At 32.6% G+C, this 20,626-nt stretch overlaps 1 protein-coding gene and 1 long non-coding RNA gene across 12 annotated transcripts in view; one reads left to right on the top strand and one right to left on the bottom strand.

Annotated features, from left to right (window-relative positions):
* LOC145326276 (fibronectin type-III domain-containing protein 3A-like) overlaps positions 1-20,626 on the top strand; it is an 83,322-nt gene that overhangs the window by 19,685 nt on the left and 43,011 nt on the right. For 10 of the 11 annotated variants that reach the window (XR_013881817.1, XR_013881815.1, XR_013881818.1 and 7 more), the window contains exons 1-8: positions 10,325-10,462; positions 13,642-13,696; positions 13,970-14,116; positions 14,310-14,405; positions 14,892-15,268; positions 15,715-15,903; positions 17,799-17,885; positions 18,888-19,379. Coding sequence is in view for 2 of the 11 variants with exons in the window: in XM_080169490.1 (XP_080025616.1) it covers positions 13,993-14,116; positions 14,310-14,405; positions 14,892-15,268; positions 15,715-15,903; positions 17,799-17,885; positions 18,888-19,379 (1,365 nt within the window). In the remaining 9 variants the exon portion in view is untranslated. Of the gene's footprint in view, positions 1-10,324; positions 10,463-13,641; positions 13,697-13,969; positions 14,117-14,309; positions 14,406-14,891; positions 15,269-15,714; positions 15,904-17,798; positions 17,886-18,887; positions 19,380-20,626 lie in introns of those variants that run through there. The other variant, XM_080169491.1, reaches the window with a different exon arrangement.
* On the bottom strand, positions 8,264-8,975 carry LOC145326279 (uncharacterized). The gene is made up of 2 exons (XR_013881819.1): positions 8,846-8,975; positions 8,264-8,481 (listed from the first exon to the last, which is right to left on the bottom strand). It is a non-coding gene; the product is annotated as an uncharacterized LOC145326279 (long non-coding RNA).

Here is a 20,626-nt window from a genome sequence, read left to right as displayed (position 1 = left end):
AAAAAATTAAAATGTGTTGAAATTAAGTTATTTGAATTCTGCATTTTACAAATCGACTTATTTTCCTGTTTTTGGTAGCGAAGCTCCTTTAAACTCACTGTATGTCTGTCCATAAGGCTTCAGAGAATACATAACTTTCAACTTTTATAGCTTTCATATTGATTATAATTATGTAATTTTTTGTGAATATTTCCCTGGCTGCTAATTCATTAGGTATATGACTTTATACTGTATGTAATTGTAGAATATACCTGGTTATTGTGAAAAGATAAAAATTGTCATCAATTTTGCTTGCTTACATGGAACTCATTTATTGGTCAGTTCATTTAACCAGTAGAAGGGTAAACAGGATGGAAGGGGGGAATCTGTTGTGACATCCAAGTAATAATATATCCATTGTCGTTAATATTATGCATGTCGACAAATACGTTTAACTGTCAATAATGCTTCAATAAATTTAATTTTTGATTCTTTCCTTTACTACTAATGAATGTTGCCATCCTTGTTTATGTTAAATTGATGTAGTTTTTTATTCTGTTTTTGGTAATGGATATTTTTTGAAAATACTTTACATAAAATCCTGATAAATTCACCGGAATTAATAAACTATTTACTTTCTTACTTAATACATTTATCTTTTAATTGTATTCTAAATTATTTACCGATCCCCCCCCCCCCTCTCCCTCCAAATAAAAAAAGCAATAATAAAATGAAATATAAAAATGTTATAATGAAAATAAGTAAATAGTTGTTAAAATTACAGTTTCAACTTACAAAAAAGTGCAAAAAATATTACACCTTTTTGCTCTTTTTAGACCATTGTGCAAAATTTGACCCTATCCAATATTCGCCTTCTTTGGTTGATCACTTAATTTATGTTTTGACCAAATTGTTCAAATAAATGTTATGGTCGATGTTCAACTAATCTCACTCATTTTATTCAATCTTATCTGTAAAGTTAGCCATCATTTCCCCACAGACATCAACTGCCAAAATCAGAGAATAGTGTAGAAAATGACATAGTAGTTTCAGAATATTTTCTATCACCAAAAACATAAGTATATAAAAAAAAGGCTAAATATAAAATGGCAATGTAGTATCTTTAGGAGTTTGGCATTTTAAACAATCTTGAACATGTAAATCACTGGCTATTTTGGATTTTTTTGTTCTACTAAATTGGTTTTAATGCGGCAGTGATTACACACGACACCATATTGTTCATATATGGGCAGTTATGTGAATGTTATGGTATAACCAACCATAATCCCTTTTCCTTATCCTTTCCATAATTATCTCCTACCCCTCTTTATTAAAGCTATGCTTTTCGTTATTTACTGTTTGCCTGTCCTTAATTATAAAATAATTCTCATTGGAAATATACAGGGCGTTTCAAAAAAAACTGCGTTTTCCAAATTTGGGAAACAACCATTAGAAGTACAAAAAAATGATTATATATCAATATTCTCTATAAAAATATGCATCGAAATTGTCACAGGTGTTTTTTAATATCTCTGAAAATAACGGCGCATTTTAAAGCATAAATATTTCAAAAGATACGTATGATGCTTTTTTCTGGTAGAATTTTGTGCCTTAAGGTTGGTTTTCAAAAATTTATTCACTTGAAAACAACATCTTAATACGGCCAATACAATTTTCTACCAATTACACTAAAAATTTCATTTAAAATTCCCTCACTGAAAACAAATATTCAGTTTTTCTTTTTGTATACTTAAGAAATATGACCTTAAAAATTGCTCATATTCGTAAATCCCCACCCCTCATTTATTCCTATAATCCTTTAATTTGATTGACAGGTTAAGATATAAACTCATAATTTATCCATAATTTGTAATTAAATGCTTTAATAAAAAAAATTCAAACTTCAATAACTTTTTTGTCTTTAGAGATTTTTTTGTCAAATAAAAAGGAGTTTTTTCTTTTTACTATAACCTACGTTATTAAAGAAGATTCTTTTACTGCAAATGCATCACAATCAAGAAATGTGAAAAAATGACAAATTGCAGTTTCTTAAAAATGCTTTTGTGAGGAGCTAAAAAGCATTTCACCTTTAAAACTCATTAAGGTACTTTTCTTATACCTTTTTTTAAATTAATATTGAAATTCTACGATTTTTTTTATACATAATAGAAGAGTTATTTTAATTTTTCTTGCACAACATTTTTCACATAAAGCATTTTTGGAAACTATGTACCTATCATAGAGGCGGTATTTTTAGAGATAATGAAAAACACCTGTTATAAATTTGATGTAATTTTTTATAGAGAATAAGGACATATAATCGTTTTTTCTGTATTCCTTCTGGTTGTGTCAGAAAAACGGAAAACGCAGTTTTTTCTGAAACACCGTGTATATAAATGTAAGAATCAATAATAAAGATTTTAGATCTTGCATGAAGATCCCTTTAACAAGGAAAAGCCTTGAAAATGTAGCAACTTTATGATCAATAAAGGTACATTTAAAACTGTTGATTCTTAGGCAGATAAAGCTTAATGCAATAATTGTAGCCTCCCTTTAATACTGTTTGGGACAAAAGTGTTTTCATTAAAAGCATGCAAAATTCTAAGCATTTTAAAACCAATCAAAATTATTTTTTTTATAACTCTTTAAATCTTACCTATTCTTCTGCTTCTATTAGTAATAAAATTACTGTTGTCACTCTAAATTCTTGAATGTTCATTTTTCTGATAATCTAATTTGATGAACTTCAAAATACATTATTTTTTCATCCTTGTTTTTCATGTTTGCAAATCATGGTCGCAAAATAACTGAACAAATGTATATTTGTGCAATATTCGGAGGGATAAAGTGATAGTTATATGAATGAAAAATATGGATGACAACATCCATAAAAGCGAAGCTCTGAAACGGTATGACAGACGAATATTAACTTTTGTAGAGTGTCAAAACTGAATATGTTTTTGTTTTAAAGATATGTATTTCATAAAGAAAAGACATATACATACAGAATTACATATTATAGTACGAGACTTTTATTTACATCAACATAGCTTAGTAGCTGGAAATTAATCAGAAAAAACAGGAATCACTGTGTTATTAAAAACTCAAGAAAATCAGAGATAAAATTAGTTTCTTGCCCTGCATTTTGTAACAGTTTGAAGGAAAATTGGGTTAGGAGAATTGTATGGGCATGCAGGTTGTTTTTATTCCAATTTGAAATACAGTCTTCTTTGCTTAATTTGAGTGATTTGTCTTTTGCAGCTAAAATAAGATTGGATAGTTGAGTATATACATTTAACGAGAAATCATCATAATACATATTAAATAGGTAAAAGCTTTCTTTTAGAAAAATAAATTGAGGTTGTCCATTATTATACTTAATATCTAAAAAGACAGCTAGTTTATGAATAAAATAAGAAGGAAATAAACAAAAGAATAATGCATGATCTGTATTGCTTTCTGTATTGTTGACAAAATTGTACGTAAATTTGTTTCAAAACTTCTTAAATACAGAATACATACTGACATTTTTAGGAAGTGATTATAGAGATGCCTCGCTTATAATATTGTACCTTATTGTAATAGGAATCAGTACTAAAAAAATCGGAACAATCGGATGATTATATCACATAAAAATTTTGTATAAAAAAATTGAAAATTGAAAAAAAGACTTTTGGGAATCCTGTGTTTGTCCACTCCGACGTTTGTCCCAAAAATCCTGCGTTTGTCCACTCCGACGTTTGTCCCACTCCGACGTTTGGGACTCCTGGGTTTGTCCACTCCGATGTTTTTCCACTCCGACGTTTGGCGTGGAACCTCATAGTGTATATACACTTCCCTTAATTCATGAATTTATGAAACAAGGAGAGGACATTGTTCATTCATTTCAACGCATCCATTAAAAAAAATATTACATTAGCACAAAATACTCCCCCCATTTGCTTCACTATTGTCATAAATTACCCCTCTTAAATGCTATTGAGTCTTTTTTACGATAATCTATAATACAAAGTAAATTGATGTATGTCCCTCCGTCTGTCCCTTAAGATCTCGGTAACCGCTTAACCGATTGGATTCTACTCATCAGGGAATATTTCTAGGGGAGGGGCGAAGTCGCTAGTCCTATTATATAAAGTAGTAGTGTTTTTTAGTTCTTAAGATTACGATAACTACTGAACCGATTGAGTTCTACATCTTATGAGATCTTCATGTAGAACCCTGGATGATTTAAAGCTATTTAATCTTTATGTCTAATTTTGGTTTTAGGCTATTTTACTACTTTCCTTACTCGTTCGTATAAATAGCTCCTAAATGCGCGGCCGCTTGTATGTACGTAGTAAAATGCAGAAGTGGGTGCACACTTTTCACAGAACAACGTGTCGCGTTTGGTCAACATAATGTTCCGCTAGTTTTGATGCAAAATGTTTCATCTTCAAAACAAATCTATAATATATTTGAAGTAAGCTTTTTAATTTGACCCTTAAGGTCTCGCGAACTACTATACATACTGAGTTCTTTGTTTTAGGAAAGCTTTAAATTTGGTCCCGAAATGGTTTAAGGCTATTTTAATTATAAAATTGACGTCACGGGTAGATTTTGAGCTATATTTCTGATCCATCCCTACAGAGCTCCTAAATGCTATAGGCTAAAGATTTAGCAAATTATTCACTCAATTTGTCAAAATTACAACAAACCTTACCTAACCATTTGATTGAACAAAAATTAATCCAATTTTAACGTCTTGTGCCATGAAGCAGTCTGAACCGAAACTGATTCATTCTCTATTAATTATTATATTTTTTTTATGAACTTTTGATTACTTTCAACAATTAGCGTGCACAGTGTCAGGGAGTTTAACCGGCCATAATTGGTTGAAAAATTATTATTATTATTCTTTATTATATAATAAGTAAAGAAACGACAAAAAAAATCACAGGTTTTACTAAAAACAATTAAAAATTGAAAAATGGAGAGGGCATGCATTCCTAATTTCAATTTAAATGGGTTGTTGTCATCCTCCTAAACCCCCATACCGCCGCACGCCACTGCTTGGAAGTATTATAGCTACGATGTGAGCAATTTAAATGCCTCTTTAGATTTAAAATATTTTTATGTGCGATAATTTAGAATAAAACAGTTTTAAACAAGACTATTCTCATTTTGAAAATGCTTCGAATCAAAACGACAAACATGAGGGACATTAAAGTTTTAATCTGTTTAGTCATTCAAATAAAACTTTATTGTATGGTTGATATACTCGAAAATAGAAATAGATTTGTTAGTAATTTTTTTAGACAACAAAATTATGTAAATTAGGGTAAGATAATTTAATGGCTAGTTTACAATGGTAAGCTTAACTTTTTTGAATATTTTATCCATGTTAAGACAGCATAACCAAATAAGCACCCTTGAAAAGTGTATGTTAATGAAATTATTCTGCTTTTCTTTCATTCATATATTTACTCAAAATTTATTGTTTTTAACTTACTTTATAGATCTTCTGTAATCAATATACGTATATTATTGAGCAAAATTAGCTTAACTTCCTTAATCACTGGTTTTTTAACATAAAAATATTAAATAAAATCAGCTGAATTTATATCAAAATAATAACAACGTCACAAAAATGTAGGAAGCAGACTCATATTTTCGTCTGCTAATTCCCGGAACTTTGTGGCTTTCTTTTCATTACGTAAACAAGAATATATTACAAAAGTTATAAGGGCGTTTTAGGGTCACATTTATAGATGTCCCTTTTTAGATTTAGGAATTTCAATATTTTTCGTTGTTTTTCTTCAAGCTGGTAATTTGGCATAAATTAACACAACTTGAACAATTTTTTAGTATGAAAATGTTTTGATATTGTTTGTGAAATACTTCATTATTAAACGTTGCAAAACATCTTTTACATTTTTTAAATATAAAGACATGGATTTAAAATTATATTTCTGATATATAGAATATTTTGTCTATGATGTTATATGTCATCAAAGAGAGACATCTATGGAAATTAAAGCTCAGTTCTGTAAACCAATTTGTCACACCTTCGACAGCTTAATCACAGGTGGCGTAGGTGTGACGATCACACGTGTCGTTCTTTAGTCAACTCACACCATACGCAATCACACCTTCAAGTCACACCTATGACTTCAATCACCCCTATTTTGAATTCACACGTTTTCGTGTGAGAAGATTTTCATCACACTATGCTGTCGCAGCTGAAAACAGCTTAATCACAGGTCCAGCATGGAAATTCTCAATAAAAACGCGGCATTGCGCATAAGTAGGGCTTTCCTCTCATATCTAGCAGACCATTACAAAAAAAATAAACAGAAGAAACGTAAATAAACAAACAGACGAGACGAAGCGAACATATACACAAAGGACGAATATTTGATTTATCATTTTTTTCTGTTTTTATTTAAATGTTCAACCAAATTATGATTTTATAAAATATTTCAGATAATTTGCAGTAAGAAGGTGAATAATCAATATAATGAAGAAGACAACATTGTGGATTATAAATGGAGATTTACAAACTCTAATTATCAAGTTAAAAAAAGCTAAAACCGAGATTAGATAAATCCTAAAAATATATAGTGCATAATGCTTTACAAATTATAATTGCAAATGATGGTGAAAGCTATTGCAGTAAAACCTGCCAAAAAGTGAACATTTTTATTACAACCCATAACAGTTTTATCAAAGAAAAAATCGGTTTCGGATATATTAAGTCATATTTGGTTCCTTTAAGTATTTATAATATCTTATGTGTGTATTAAAAATAAAAAAAATATAAAAAAATAATCTGCATTTGTTTTATTTTTATATATTATATTTGTATCAAACTGCATCATACCTACAGACGTCATAGCAAGACGTGCAATGCAGGGATATTAAGGGATAAGACAATGGTTAATAAATTTATGTATACCCCCTATGATTATGCATAAAATTATCCCTTCTGTATATTAAAATTAGTGGTTGAAACGTTTGAACACTCAATTTAATAAAAAAAGATATTAAAAAATTAGCAAGAGTCCCATAAGTGTAAATCCAACGAATAAGAAAACATTATTATAAAACTTTGGGGACTGGTGTAATAAACAGACCATTGTCCCCATCTCTCTCAGCATACAATGTAATTACAATTGAAGGGAAAATTAACAGGCAAATCTTACAACTTATTTGCACATGGTTTTAGGCCATACCATAATAAATGCTTTGTGTGCAGCCGCTGAGGGATCTAAATGGATAAGAAAAGGTTAATTAAATTGATGTAAATCCCCATTCATGATACACAAAATTACCCCTTCTGTAGATTAAGATTATTGGGTGAAACGTTTAGACACGTACATCTTCATAATTCAACCAATTAAAATCAATTGAAGTCCCCAAAGTTGTTAAGCCAACGAATAGAAAACGTTACTAAATACTTTGTGTGCTGACGCTCAGGGATCTAAAGAGATTAGGCAATGGCCAATAAATTGATGTAAATCCCGATTGATAATGCACAAAATTACCCATTCTGTAGATCTAATTAGTGGTTGAAACGTTTGGACACACAACTTCATAATACAACCAATTAAAGTCCCCAAAGTTGTTGAGCCAACGAATAAGAAAACGTTATTTTGTGTGCGGCTGCTCAGGGATCTAAAGAGATAAGGCAATGGCCAATAAATTGATGTAAATCCCCATTGATGATACACAAAATTACCACTTCTGTAGATTACAATTAGTGGTTGAAACGTTAGGACACACAACTTTATAATACTTCATTAAAATCAAAAAGTCCCCAAATTTGTAAGCCAACGAATAAGAAAATGCTATTGTAAGACCTTGGGGACTAGTGTGATTAACAGCCCAATGTCCCCTCCCTCCCTGGCAGCCGCTAGTATTTTATATCTGGAGAAAAAAATGTAAAATGACAGGTGTCCAACCTTAACAGACGAAATTTAAAATAAAAATTGATCCTTTTTTTTATTCTACTTATCATTTACAGGCAACTAACCAATTGATTGCAGCAGTAGATAAACCTATTAATATCTTATAACGCGGTTTAGGTAAAGAATCAAATCCATCAACACGCTTCAGCACAATAGTACCTTGAATACTTTAAATTTATTAATTTTATGTTTGTCAGTCCGTACGGTTATCTTTCTAATAATCAATTTAGGCATATACTTTCAAACACTATAGGTAGTTGGTACAGAAACTAAGCTTTTAAAAACACGATTGATGTTGAATTATCATTAAGATTAACCAATAATAAAAGTAATGAAAATTTCAGACTTAATTTTATTAATTTAAGCACAACAATTAAAACATTTATGAAAATAATATAGAATGTAAGTGAACAAATATGGTATTATTTTTGTTTTTAAGTGTAGCCACTACATTAAAGGTTGTCAAGGTGGCTTATTAACAGAATAATTCTTGGAAATCTCGTTAACTGGGGATGGGAATTAACAATCCTGTCCTCCTCCTCTGACATCCAAACTCCTTAACAAAAAGATTAACTTTAAAATTAAAATATTGTCAAGTAGATCAGGTGTTTACATAGGTACTTAAAATACATAATACCTATTGTAACAATTTATAAAAAAAACATTATTATCCTATTATATTAAGAAATTTATTTATTAAGATTGTGATATCCAAGGAAGGTTTTTATAATAAATTATTTTTTATAATGGCATAAGTACATCATAATTCTCCTAATTTACAATGAAGGGCGAACTGAGGTCAGAGTATCTGGAAGGTTAAATTAAGAACTGAATTATTTTACTTAATATTTAAATAAAAAAATTACATCTAAAAATGAAAGTAAAATGGGTTTAGATTTTAGAAAAATGTGATAAAATACCTGTATAAGTATGATGCAATTTGTATGATTTGATGTTTGCTTCCCAACCGTGTAAACATTAGCTTTCATAGTTCTGTCCCCAAATTCCACGAGAGAAACAATCTGTCAACAAATGAACTTCATTCAGTCTGAAATAAAAATATTGTTTAAACCTCCAAATTATAAAATTTATTTTTCACAAATAATATTAGAAATAAAAACAGTAGGTATTTAATTATAATTAAACATTAGAGTTAATCTGGTAATTAAAAAACAATCAACAACTTGCTTTACAATTTTAAAACTTAAGAAAATGACGAGCTGAAAATGCGTGTTGTTTCCGTGCTAGTCTGCTAACGATTGATAATATTTTTTGTTTTTGGAAGACGACATTCATAAATTAAAAATTTTACGCGGATTTATAAAATGAATTCTATGGCTTATTGTAAGTTTGACTTCTAAAGTTGAGCAGAAGTTGATACAAAAGTGTTGTTGTTACCGGTGTACACATTGTTGTTGACAGCTAAAATCTTGTCACCCGTATGTTGTTGTTTCACACCTAGCAGTCACACCACACGTATGTTTATAGAACGGCTACGTGTGAGCAATTTCCATCACACCTACGAAATTGAAATCAGGGGTGAGATAGGGGTGACTAAATTCATGCGTGATCACAGCTTACTCACACGGTGTTTCTCGAACCGACCTTAAGAAAACAAATCAAAATATGAGGTTTACAACTTTACTTATAAGAGATTTTTTTTATTTAAAAAAGTAGGTTGTATCAGTCTATCAATGCAATAAAATGTCATTTGTCTTTCTAAAAAATTCTTATTATGTGAAAAAAGTGTAAAACAAAGGCAAAATTTATTTCTTAGAGAATAAAAAATCTTCCAAAATATAAAGTTGTTTATATACAATATTTTTACTGAAATGCGCATGCGTATATTATCACTTTGACGCATGCGCCTTAAAACAAGATAATTTCACAATTGTTAAGGGGTAAATATATATTTTCAAAAGTTTATTATAAAATTCATTCTGGTTCTTAAATAAGAATGATAAAAAATAACAATTTTAGGACATTTTTAGTATTTTTTGGTGTGCTTCCCTGAAAAATATCCACGTATGGAACAAGTGTAGGGGGATGGATAACCTTCCTCTTTTTACATAACAATCACTTGTCACTTTCCCTCTTTCTCCTTTTGTCTCTCCCTCCCTCTCTTCCTAGTTCTCTCTTGTTTCTATAGAATTTCTCCTCATATCTCCTCCCTCCCCATCCACCCCTTTTGTAGATTACAAGACACGGCACCACAATTGAAATGGCCAACTTTTGGAATATTTTCCCTATTATTTGAAAATATTGAAAACAAATGTTTTTGGGTTGTTAATTACTTTTTGAAATACTGTAAGCAAGAGTACCATTTTTAGAATTGATTTTTTATTTCATATTTATAGATATTCTAAAAAGGGAATAAATATATGGGGGAAAAAAGTATGAAAACTTTTGGCCACTTTGCTTCAGGCATAAACCAGACAAAACTTTCCCCTTGAACTAAAATGAACCTTGGTCCTATGTCAAGCACCTGTAAAAATATCAGGATTTAAAGCTGCTAGCTTTAACAGAACCTATTAAAGGTGAATTGCCATGGGCCTAAAGCCAATGGCCTTTGGTCTCCGGATCGTAGGCCTCAGGTTTTAGGCCAGTTTTGTGTTTATATCCAGTGTATTGTTGACATATGGTGATATTGTTTTCGTGTTAAATTAAGTTTTAAGTGATTGAAAATATAAATTAAAGGCTTTGTATGGTTAAAGTATTATAGTTTACTTTTCTATTTCATTACTTAATTAAAAATTCCATGTCTAAGTGAATTTAGAAATTCTGTTAATAGTTAAAATATTATTTAAATTTTTATGCAAACGAAGGACATATTAGCTAGTTTATTAAAAAACGATTTTACTGACTAATCAATTATTTAAAATTAATTTCACAACAGTTTAAATGATGAAAACAGGCTGAAAATGTATAAATTTTGTCTAGACACCCTTAATGATGCTAAACATTTATGTTTTTAATTAAAGAGAGATATTTATTATATAAGTAGGAATGATAGTTGATTTTCAAACAAAAATCATTGAGAAATTGCTAATTTTACAAAACTCTGAGTTTTACTGGATCTCTACATCCTTATACTAAAGTAACAGGATGTTTGTCTGTCTGTGTGTCTGTCTGTCTGTGTGTACCGAAGGATCTCGCTAACCGCTGAACCGATCGGGTTCTCCTTAACAGGGTAGCTTCTCATAAGTCCCGGGAAGGTTTATAACTATTTTGGGGGAGGGTACCACCACCCTCCCAAGAGAAATGACAAAAAAATCGAAATTTAAAAAAACGTTTAGGAGACTTCAACGTCAAATGAAGAGGTATCGTACGTAAAAAATTATAGTAGAAACTTTATCAAACAAAAACATTTAAAGTGCCACTAGAGGCCTCTAGGGGCGTAGCCGCTAGTATTTACATATATTATTAATCTTGCTGGCCATAATTTTGCCCTATAAACTGCCATCTGTCTTTAATTTAACCATTTAAAAATTACCTAGAAAGAATGATTGACAGTAATGAAACAATCGGTCTCAAAGGTGCGGGTTTTTCACAGTAGATAGCTTTTAAAAGGTTGGTTTAGGTTAAGTTAGGTTAGGTGATTTCCCCGCAGGTTTAGAGCCCCTCCCCGCAGGGGTTAGAAATAGGTGAATTCCTCTCCTTCACATGATCTAAACGAATTAATAAGTGGTTAGTTCTATTATGGGGGTATGTAATGTGCCATCCTTCAAAAGAATACATCAATGTTTAAAAATCTTATCCTATAAAAGATTACTTTCCTATTATGTTATTCAGAAATACATTTAATTGGTATGCATTGAAGTTTCCATTTATTGGATAACCTTTGATAGGACTAGATAATCAATTTGAATGATATCCATTATATTAACATGATTCCCAGATATCAAGGGTTTAATTATTATCATAAGTTCTTCTAGTGCCACACTATTATTAATAAGAATTTAAAGTTATAAAATACCCCTTATTACATGAAGAAGAAAAAATCATAATGCTAGTATTACTTTAATCCAATTATCTTTACCTATGGAATTACCTGCCCTTCTTCATTTTCTTTAATATTTCTCAAGATTGCCTTTGCTTTAGTTAAAAATATCCTGTTTTGTGTCATAATGCAAATGTTATCATATAATTTGCAAATTGTATAAATCCACATATATTCACCGTGTAATAAAGTAAACTGGAATAAAAACATCCATAAAAGCGAAATATGCCAATTCATAAAATAGGACAAATTGATAATAAAAAAATTACAACAACTACAGCTAGAATGCTTAATCTAAAATACATATTTGTGTTTGAATTTTGATTTTATAATACTTATGACATTATAGAGAGGATTGTAATTTTCAAATTATACCTAGTTATCCTTGGAATCATCATGTAAAGAGCAGCTCTAACCTGCCTAAATTTACGAGCTAAAATATCCATTATGGTTGTATGGTGAAACTTTAAATCAAATGTAGACAAGTTTTGCTTTAAAAAAATGAACATGATATTGTAACCTGATATCTCATCATTTTTAGAGTAAAAGGATTGTATTGTTTAAATTATGTATTCTCATCATATGGGGCCCTGTTAACATTTTTAGAATTATTTAGATAAGGGGATAGTTACACGAAGTTAAGTCTTACATAATACATACCTATAGATATTCATTTTTGTTATCCTATGGTGTTAATACCATAATCTAAAAACAAAATAATAATGATGTATTATTCTGACTTCGTCTGAATGTCTACTCTATTTGTGGTGTAAAAATCAGAAATATATCTCTTGTGATTTGTGCCATCAATCATTTTAGTTAAGTTTCAATTTTTACTAAAATAAGACCTAAAGTAATCTTGCTCGACAGCATACCTACTCTTTAACAATTCCAAAAGACTAAGTCCACTAAAAACCCTTTTTGGAATTATTCCTTTATACCTATGCATCTCAGAAGTCAATAGGCAAAAGGAACTCTCTGATGAAAGTTTTAATCATTAGCATATGTTTTTTTAATCACTTAATAATGTCTGAAAATTGTCTGGCTCTACAAATGATATATTAATGTATTTATATCAATTATAATCTATATAAATTTAAGCATTTATTATCCGCGTGTCAAGTGTTTTGTGTTACACTGTTTGAATACAAGTTGTCAGTAAATGTATCGTTGTAACGTACTTTTAAAAGTTTTAACATTCAGAGGACTCTAAAATCTTGTAAGAGTGGTAAAAATATAGTTTTGATTAGGTAGTGTGTTTGATAAAAAAAATATTAGTGTTTTATAAGTTAGGTATGGAGAAGGGTTATTAATTATGAAGACTTTAGTGGCTAAAAGATATTTTATGGTCCCAAATCCTTTGGATTAGATATGTTGATTTTGGCACTGCAATATTCAAATACTACTATCTTATAAATTGATGTCTTGAACATGGACTGTACATTATACTAGTACAAAAAGTTGTTTGCATAAAACCTTGGGTACCTTTTTTAAAAATTTGGATTAGTTGGCTCAAACTCAGAGTCTAACCAATAATTTCAATCTACTGAATTGGTTACTTGTTTACAATCATTGGGTATGTTGTGTACATCAATTTTTCACCAATTGTCTTGTACCCCTAATATCCCTAATTTTAACAGAACCAAGAAATTATTTTGACTGGCGGAGACGTTAAGAGAAATGTATTGTTGTTATAATATTTCTTTTTGTTTTCAGGTTGTTGTTTAATACGGATTAAAACTGTGTACTATTAGTTCTCCTGTCCCTTTCGGTAAGTCTTGCTAGTTTAGTTGCACAGCTACTCTATAACTACGTAGTGTCTCTCTCTGTCCGTAGAACAGCTTTAGATCCAAAAGGCTTAGAATTAATCAAAAGAACCATTGTATACAAGTTTTTGTATTGGTATTAAGAAAATTAAAATTTTACCTTTATTTCTGATACCTGTTATATTTTTGTTTTGTCTTTCTGTTAGTTATTATGAATTAATTATTTGTTAATATATTTGCGTTAATTTAGATGTACATAAATCATTTTTTTTTTGTAGTGGGGAGCGGGGACCCCGAGACAATGACGGGGTCCCAGGACTACCTGACCGCCCCCGGGTCTCAGGATTACCTAACCACACCTCCGGGGTCCCAGGAATATCTGACCACACCCCCTGGCTCCCAGGAATACCTGTCAACTCCCCCAGGTAAAAAAATGTGTTTTTTTTGTATGTTTTATACAACCAAAATATCCTTTACGAAATATCCATGACTACCTGTTTCCAAACACTAAGAAACAATGTCTACACACACACATACAAAATATCATTATTCCGTTGGTGGCGTTAATTGCATCTCGTTCTTCGTTGTAACGATTTATCTAATTATCTATCTTACTAGGTACCCAAGACTATTTGACCACAACAGTTGGAACCGCCCCTCCCCAACAACATTCACCTGCCTCAACATCAAGTAGTGGTAGTGCGGGCTATACAAGTGAGTATCTCATTCCTATGCATAAGCATATTTGTGAATATATGCGGTATTATGCATCTCTACTGTATAACAAAATATCCAACAGTTAGATGTGAGGAGTTATTCTTAAAGGGCTAGGCTTCCCGCTCGGTATAAATAGTAGATCCAGTGTTGATACAATGAAACCACAACTGTAAAAGATAACAACCTTAAATTCCCTTAACGTTTTTTAATACTGTAGATAGTTTAAAAATGTAAGTTACAGTATCCATAAAAAAATGCTAAGATGAAAGAATTTATAAAAACAAGTTTTACAGCATTAAAAAACAAAGTAAATTACAGTCTTTAAGTCAATTAGATTCTAATGAAAGAAAAACAAATATTTTTTCATCAAATTGCACTCTCTTCATTGTTAAGGCTTTTTTACATACCAAAAAAGGAAATATGGATATCTAATTTGATGTTGTACATTTTTCGTGCAGATTATTATAGAGATCAATATTTCAGATGGAGCGACCAGGCCTCCTGTGATTCCCCACATGGGTTGGGAATCCCCGGGTGGTACAACTCACTTCACCACACCCCCAACCTTTCAGTACGAGCCCTGCTACCCCTTGGTGATTACCCCCATGAATGGCGGTGGTCCGCCCCCTCAGGATGTTACGGGGGGCGTTCCCGCTGTACCACCACCACCTATTCCCCCGCCGCAGTGTCTGAATGGTGATTCTGGACGAGGTGGGGGTGGAAGCACTCCCCAGACGGGTGGTGCACCGCCTCCACAAACCCAACAACCTCCCCCCGTACCGCCCCATTCGGCGGCTCCGCCTACTCTGCATTTTCACGTGAAACCTGGAGACCCCATTCAAATGCCACATAATAGTCAGGTAATAGTTAATGAATAATCAACCTCCTCCACCCCCCCTTCAATATTTATGTGTATATTCTGTCCTAATTAGCTTATGAGATTAAAGCCAGTTTTTAATCTCATAAGTTTTTATTTAAATATTTTTGGAAAATTATCTGCAATACGATGCTTTATTTGATTTTTCAGTATGGCTTCGAAACCGATCATTAACCGCTGGATTAGCGATTAGCCATGCTGGAAAAGAAAAATATTTTAATTTTTCATCCAACAAACTTAATGTTGATTAAAAAACTCTAAATATGGCATGGAAGTTCTTCTAAATAATTATCCTCTTTCTGTGCTGTTTTAATCTAACCAGGTGTACATTATTATGGAAATTAAAATTATAAGATTTACCTACTTATTAGACAAAGATTCTTTCTAGTTCCCTATCGCCGAATTGATCTTTAAAACTTTTTTGTTCAGGTGCCACCAATCCAAGGTGCCATGTTGCACTGGGTGTGCAACCTGCACGACCACCCCATCCCTCTGGGACCTCCCGGCCACTATGTCATCAACGACAACGGGATGGTGTTGGTATCTGAACCTGGAGGGCTGTATCCGCCAGGACCACCCCCATACACCAATGGTACAACCCCTCCCTGGAGTAATCAGGTTAGTTTAGCTAATACTAATAATCCAAAATCAAAACAAGAATGCCAACATACATAACTAGAGACACGGACGTAGCTATAAAGTAGATGATTAATAAGAGTATTATTTTAACTAATAAAAAATATTAAATACCTACCTATGTAAATGTAACTTATATTTATATATTTTTTTGAACTTTCAATTGAACTAGGAATTATAGTTTTGACTGGCAAAAAAAAGGGAAGTAGGTTGAGCTAAAAATCCTTACAGGTGTGAATTTTAAAGCTTCAAAATAGTAGTAGAACAATAATATTTACTAAATATGTGTATTTCTTATTGAAAAGAACTATAGACAAATTTTAAAGATTAATTTTTATCGTTCTACTACTGTTTTTAACTTAAAACTCACAACCTTTACGAGCTTTTAGCTCAACCTACTCCTTCCTTTGTTATAAATGAAATAAAACTACTTGACAACACATCTGATTCAAAACCTGTACTTAATCCCAAAATGATTTATATTGTGAAGAATAAGCAATTTGGAATTTTAAGTTTGAAGTACACGTGTCAATTAATATTATGACATAACAAAAACAATTATATTTCTACACTTGTCCATACTAGAGTTAAATATTTTTATTAGTTATAATAAGGCTACAATGGATAGAACAAGTGAAATTGTTTTTGTTGTAGAGGTTTTCTTTCAAAATCATTTTATATTTAGATATCTAATAGTAATATATTTGAATGACGGTCATTTGTTAATGTCCTATTTCTCACATTCGATTAACTTGATAGACCTCCAGGCCTCCGGGGGCACTTTAGGAAAGGGGCGGCGGGAATTCACCCAACACTTTCAATTTTGGGGTTTTCGGAGGTACTAACCCCTTAAATAGTCATAAACCTTCTCTGGACTTATGTAAACTTGAAAAGCTTCATTTTAACAATTAACGGTCGGGGGGGGGGGGGGCGTTGAACGCCCCCCCCATCCGGTTTTTTCTATCTCATTTTCTGTGTGTGAAAGATAAAGAGCCCAAACTGCTTGACTTTTTAAGTATGGGTATGACACACAACTGAGAGTTGGAATTTTTTGAATATCTCCATCCTGGCGGGCACAGGATGCCAGCAAACCTGGCAGGGTCATCCAGGTAAAGAGCAAAAATATTTTTTTGACTAAAACAAAGCATTTTATCATACCAAAATACTAAAAAATCCTCTAGTAGTACATCCTTATATGAAATACAGGTGTTCAAGTCACTTTCAGGTTCCAGGTATGATCCTGCAGGTCCTGATCCTCCAGGTCTCCAGAAATCTTTAAAAGGCTCCTGTGGCCGCAATTTTTGACTTATTGGCTTCAAATTTTAAACTTAAGCTTTTCTTACATGTCTACATAACGTATTAAAATTTCATGAAGATCCGCCGCCGTTTTTCCCGCCGACCGCCGACTGCGGCGGCTGGCAGCTGCCAAGTACAGCTGCGGCCGCTGAATTTATATTTTGATATTTCTAATGTAAAATTTACATAAAAATAAACATTTTCTGGGAAAAAAGTTTTCTTCTAGCTTCAAAAATAAGAAAATTACAGCCGTTTGAAATTTTTAAATAAAAAAAGACCAAAAACAAAGGTTGTTAAATAAAAGGGTGAACTTTGAAGGAAGCGAAAATTGACTTAGACTTATAAAAGGTCGGAAATTCATTATCACACAGGGGACTTGCACAAAAAAATTTAGCCCTCTAGCTTTAATAGGAACTGAGATAATTAGGGGGGGGGGCGTTGAACGCCCCCCCCCCCCCCCCCCCCCGACCGATTAAGGTGCGGCAAGGGGCCCGACTGTAAAGGGTTAAAGTAGAACTATATATCTTTTGCTATACAAACAGACATCATATTACTTTTAATAATAATTTATAAATATTTAGTACTACATGAGTGCTCCTCCCCCTGGAAGTGGAAACTACATGCAGCAGCAGCCACACCAACCCCATCACCAATTTTATCCTGTTCAGGTAAAAATTATTGCCGGTTTTGTCCTCAAAGGGCCGTGTTGGGCTCAGAACCCCGGCCCCAGCCCCCAAATCTAAAATTGAAGGGGTGAGGTCATTTTTAGTGTGATTGTTTATCACTCTAAGCCATGTTATGTATAGTTATAAAATATATTAAGGAGAACCTTACCTACTTTTATTTTTTTTCAATAAGGGAAGGGGGTTTCAGTGCTCGATAGACACTTTAAGGGAAAACACCTAGTTTTCCTCATAATGCTTAAATAACCTTCAAACATGTGTACGTCGCTATTTTTAAAATAGATTGGGCGTTCTTCTTTTGAACAACTATTTTAGGTTAGGTTAGGTTATAGGCTAGGGAGCCGAGCGCAGCGGCTAGGCAGGCAAGGGGGCCAAGCGCTGCGGCTAGGCCGGCTAGGGAGCCGAGCGCTGCGGCCAGAGTTGTTTGTTGTCGAAAATTGAAAAAAAATTCTTAGAGGATATTACCATAGGTTGTTGTGGGTACTTTGTTTTGCGCAGCGGCTAGGCAGGCAATGGGGCCGAGCGCTGCGGCTAGGCAGGCTAGGGAGCCGAGCGCTGCGGCCAGAGTTGTTTGTTGTCGAAAATTGAAAAAAAATTCTTAGAGGATATTACCATAGGTTGTTGTGGGTACTTTGTTTTGATGTAGCTAAAAAAAAATCTTGAGCAAATAACCTTACGTGGACATTAATCCTCTGATAATGTGCATAATGGTGTGTTTCACCTGTAAATGTGCCAATGCATTCTTCTTACTCTTTAAGGAATGGAAAGTGAAATTTTGTTGTACTTTTTCTTTCAATAAATGAATATACAATATATTAGGACTAGGTGATTGATTAAACAATAATGTAGTTTTACATAAATTGTCATGAAAATAAATGTATAGGTATATATGAATATTTTATGAGTTGTTTACATACTTTTTTGTACAGTCTCAAGGCATTTTAATTTTATAATAAAATTATATTTCATTCACTGAATTTTTTTCAGGACCCAAATAGCAACAATACAATGTCCTCTATGAACACCCCTGGGGGACGCCCATCCAAACCGCCATTCCATAAACGCAAGAACCGTGACCCGTTAAAGTCCGGCGGTGGTATGAACAACGGGGGCCTCAAGTCAACCGGTTCAACATCGCCGTCACTCTCAGTGCAAAGCACGCCGCCCCAGAGCCCGGTGAAACCTCGTGGCGGAAACGGCGTGAATAACATAAACGGCGGTAGTAATCATTACAACCACCACTACCACCATAATCACCATCACCAAAATCATCATCATCATGCGGCGGCCCAAAATTCTGCCGCCGCTGGCGGTTATATGTATTCTCGGCGGGGGCCAAACGGTAACGTTGGCGGCCCGCCGCCAATCATGATGGTGCCCGGCGCGGTTGTGGGGCTGGGTGGTAGCGGCGGTGGTGCACATCTGATTGGGGAGGATAGTGAAGAGAGTGGAATAGGCAATGAACCCGACGAAGACCAGGTAGGATATAACTTTCCTTTCAATTAAAGCACAATGACAGTGCAGTACCTAAGGGATTACAAAGAATTAAATCTATTGTTGAACCTGGAAGTCAGTTGATGCGTGGTGAAGAACTTGATAAAAACTTAATACCATTTAAGTATTGAAAAAATATCTTATACTTACTAGGTATCCTTGTTAAAAGCGAAGCTTTTCTATAATTAGGGTCGGTCCGTACGTCTGAGACAGATAGCTTTTTTCGTTAATTTAGGCATGTTAGAATTGTCCTATCGATTTCAAACTTTGCATAGTGATTCCTGTAGTAATTAGGTATGATTTAGAAAGCGTAGCAAATCTATAATCATTACCAGAATGTCCGTACGTCCGTCTTAAACATGTTGATTATTTACTTTTTTAACAAAAATTTTTTATGTGATCTAATTATCCGAATATTCTGATTTTTGGTATACTGATTCATGGGTCAACAAAGTACAATATTATAAGCAAGGCAACTCTATAATCAAGTCCATAAACATTATCCTGAATCAAGAAGTTTTTCAACAAATTTACTCACAATTTTGCTTTGACTCTTATTCATTTACATTCTGATTATTCAGTTTTGACACTATACAAGTGTTAATGTCCGTGTGTCGTATCGTTTCAGAGCTTCGCTTTTATGGATGTTGTCATCCTTGTTATTTTTTGCTTCATATTTAAATTGGCAGTAAGATAATTTGACGCATTTTTGGTATGTGCGTCATTAAATCATGACAAAAAATAAGTAAGAAAAAACTTGCAAAAAAAGGCGTTGACTGTTATTTTTACGCTAATTAATCAAACATCAATACAAATGGAAGTTTTTGTGTCGGTTCACACAACTTTTTGTGCCAGCTACTTGCAGAAATATGATTTATTTAAATTTGTCGTGCATAAATATATGCTAACAAGGATAATTGTGCGTAAAAGAAGCGCAGCAATATCAATAGCATTTTAGAATTTGTAGAAATTAAGTAGACAGTAATGCTTAATTTAAATTGACTATAAAAAGACTTAACTATGCTAATCGATATAAATTACTTGGATGGTGCACCACACTTTCATGTACTCCAATAAAGTGATACTCATAGCTAACTAAAATGGAGACCAACTGCGAAATAAGCTGCGAAATGAGTTGCGAAATGGTAGGAAAAAATACCACTAAAATTTAAAAATGCCCAAAGTAGTTTAAATTCGTCTCTATTGTTATAGGAATCAATTTTCTATCTTCG

The sequence above is a fragment of the Acartia tonsa genome, chromosome 8, assembly GCF_053477335.1.
Source record: "Acartia tonsa isolate MP-2025a chromosome 8, ASM5347733v1, whole genome shotgun sequence".
NCBI classification, from domain to species: Eukaryota; Metazoa; Arthropoda; class Copepoda; order Calanoida; family Acartiidae; genus Acartia; species Acartia tonsa.
This window is presented reverse-complemented; position numbering and strand designations above follow the sequence as displayed.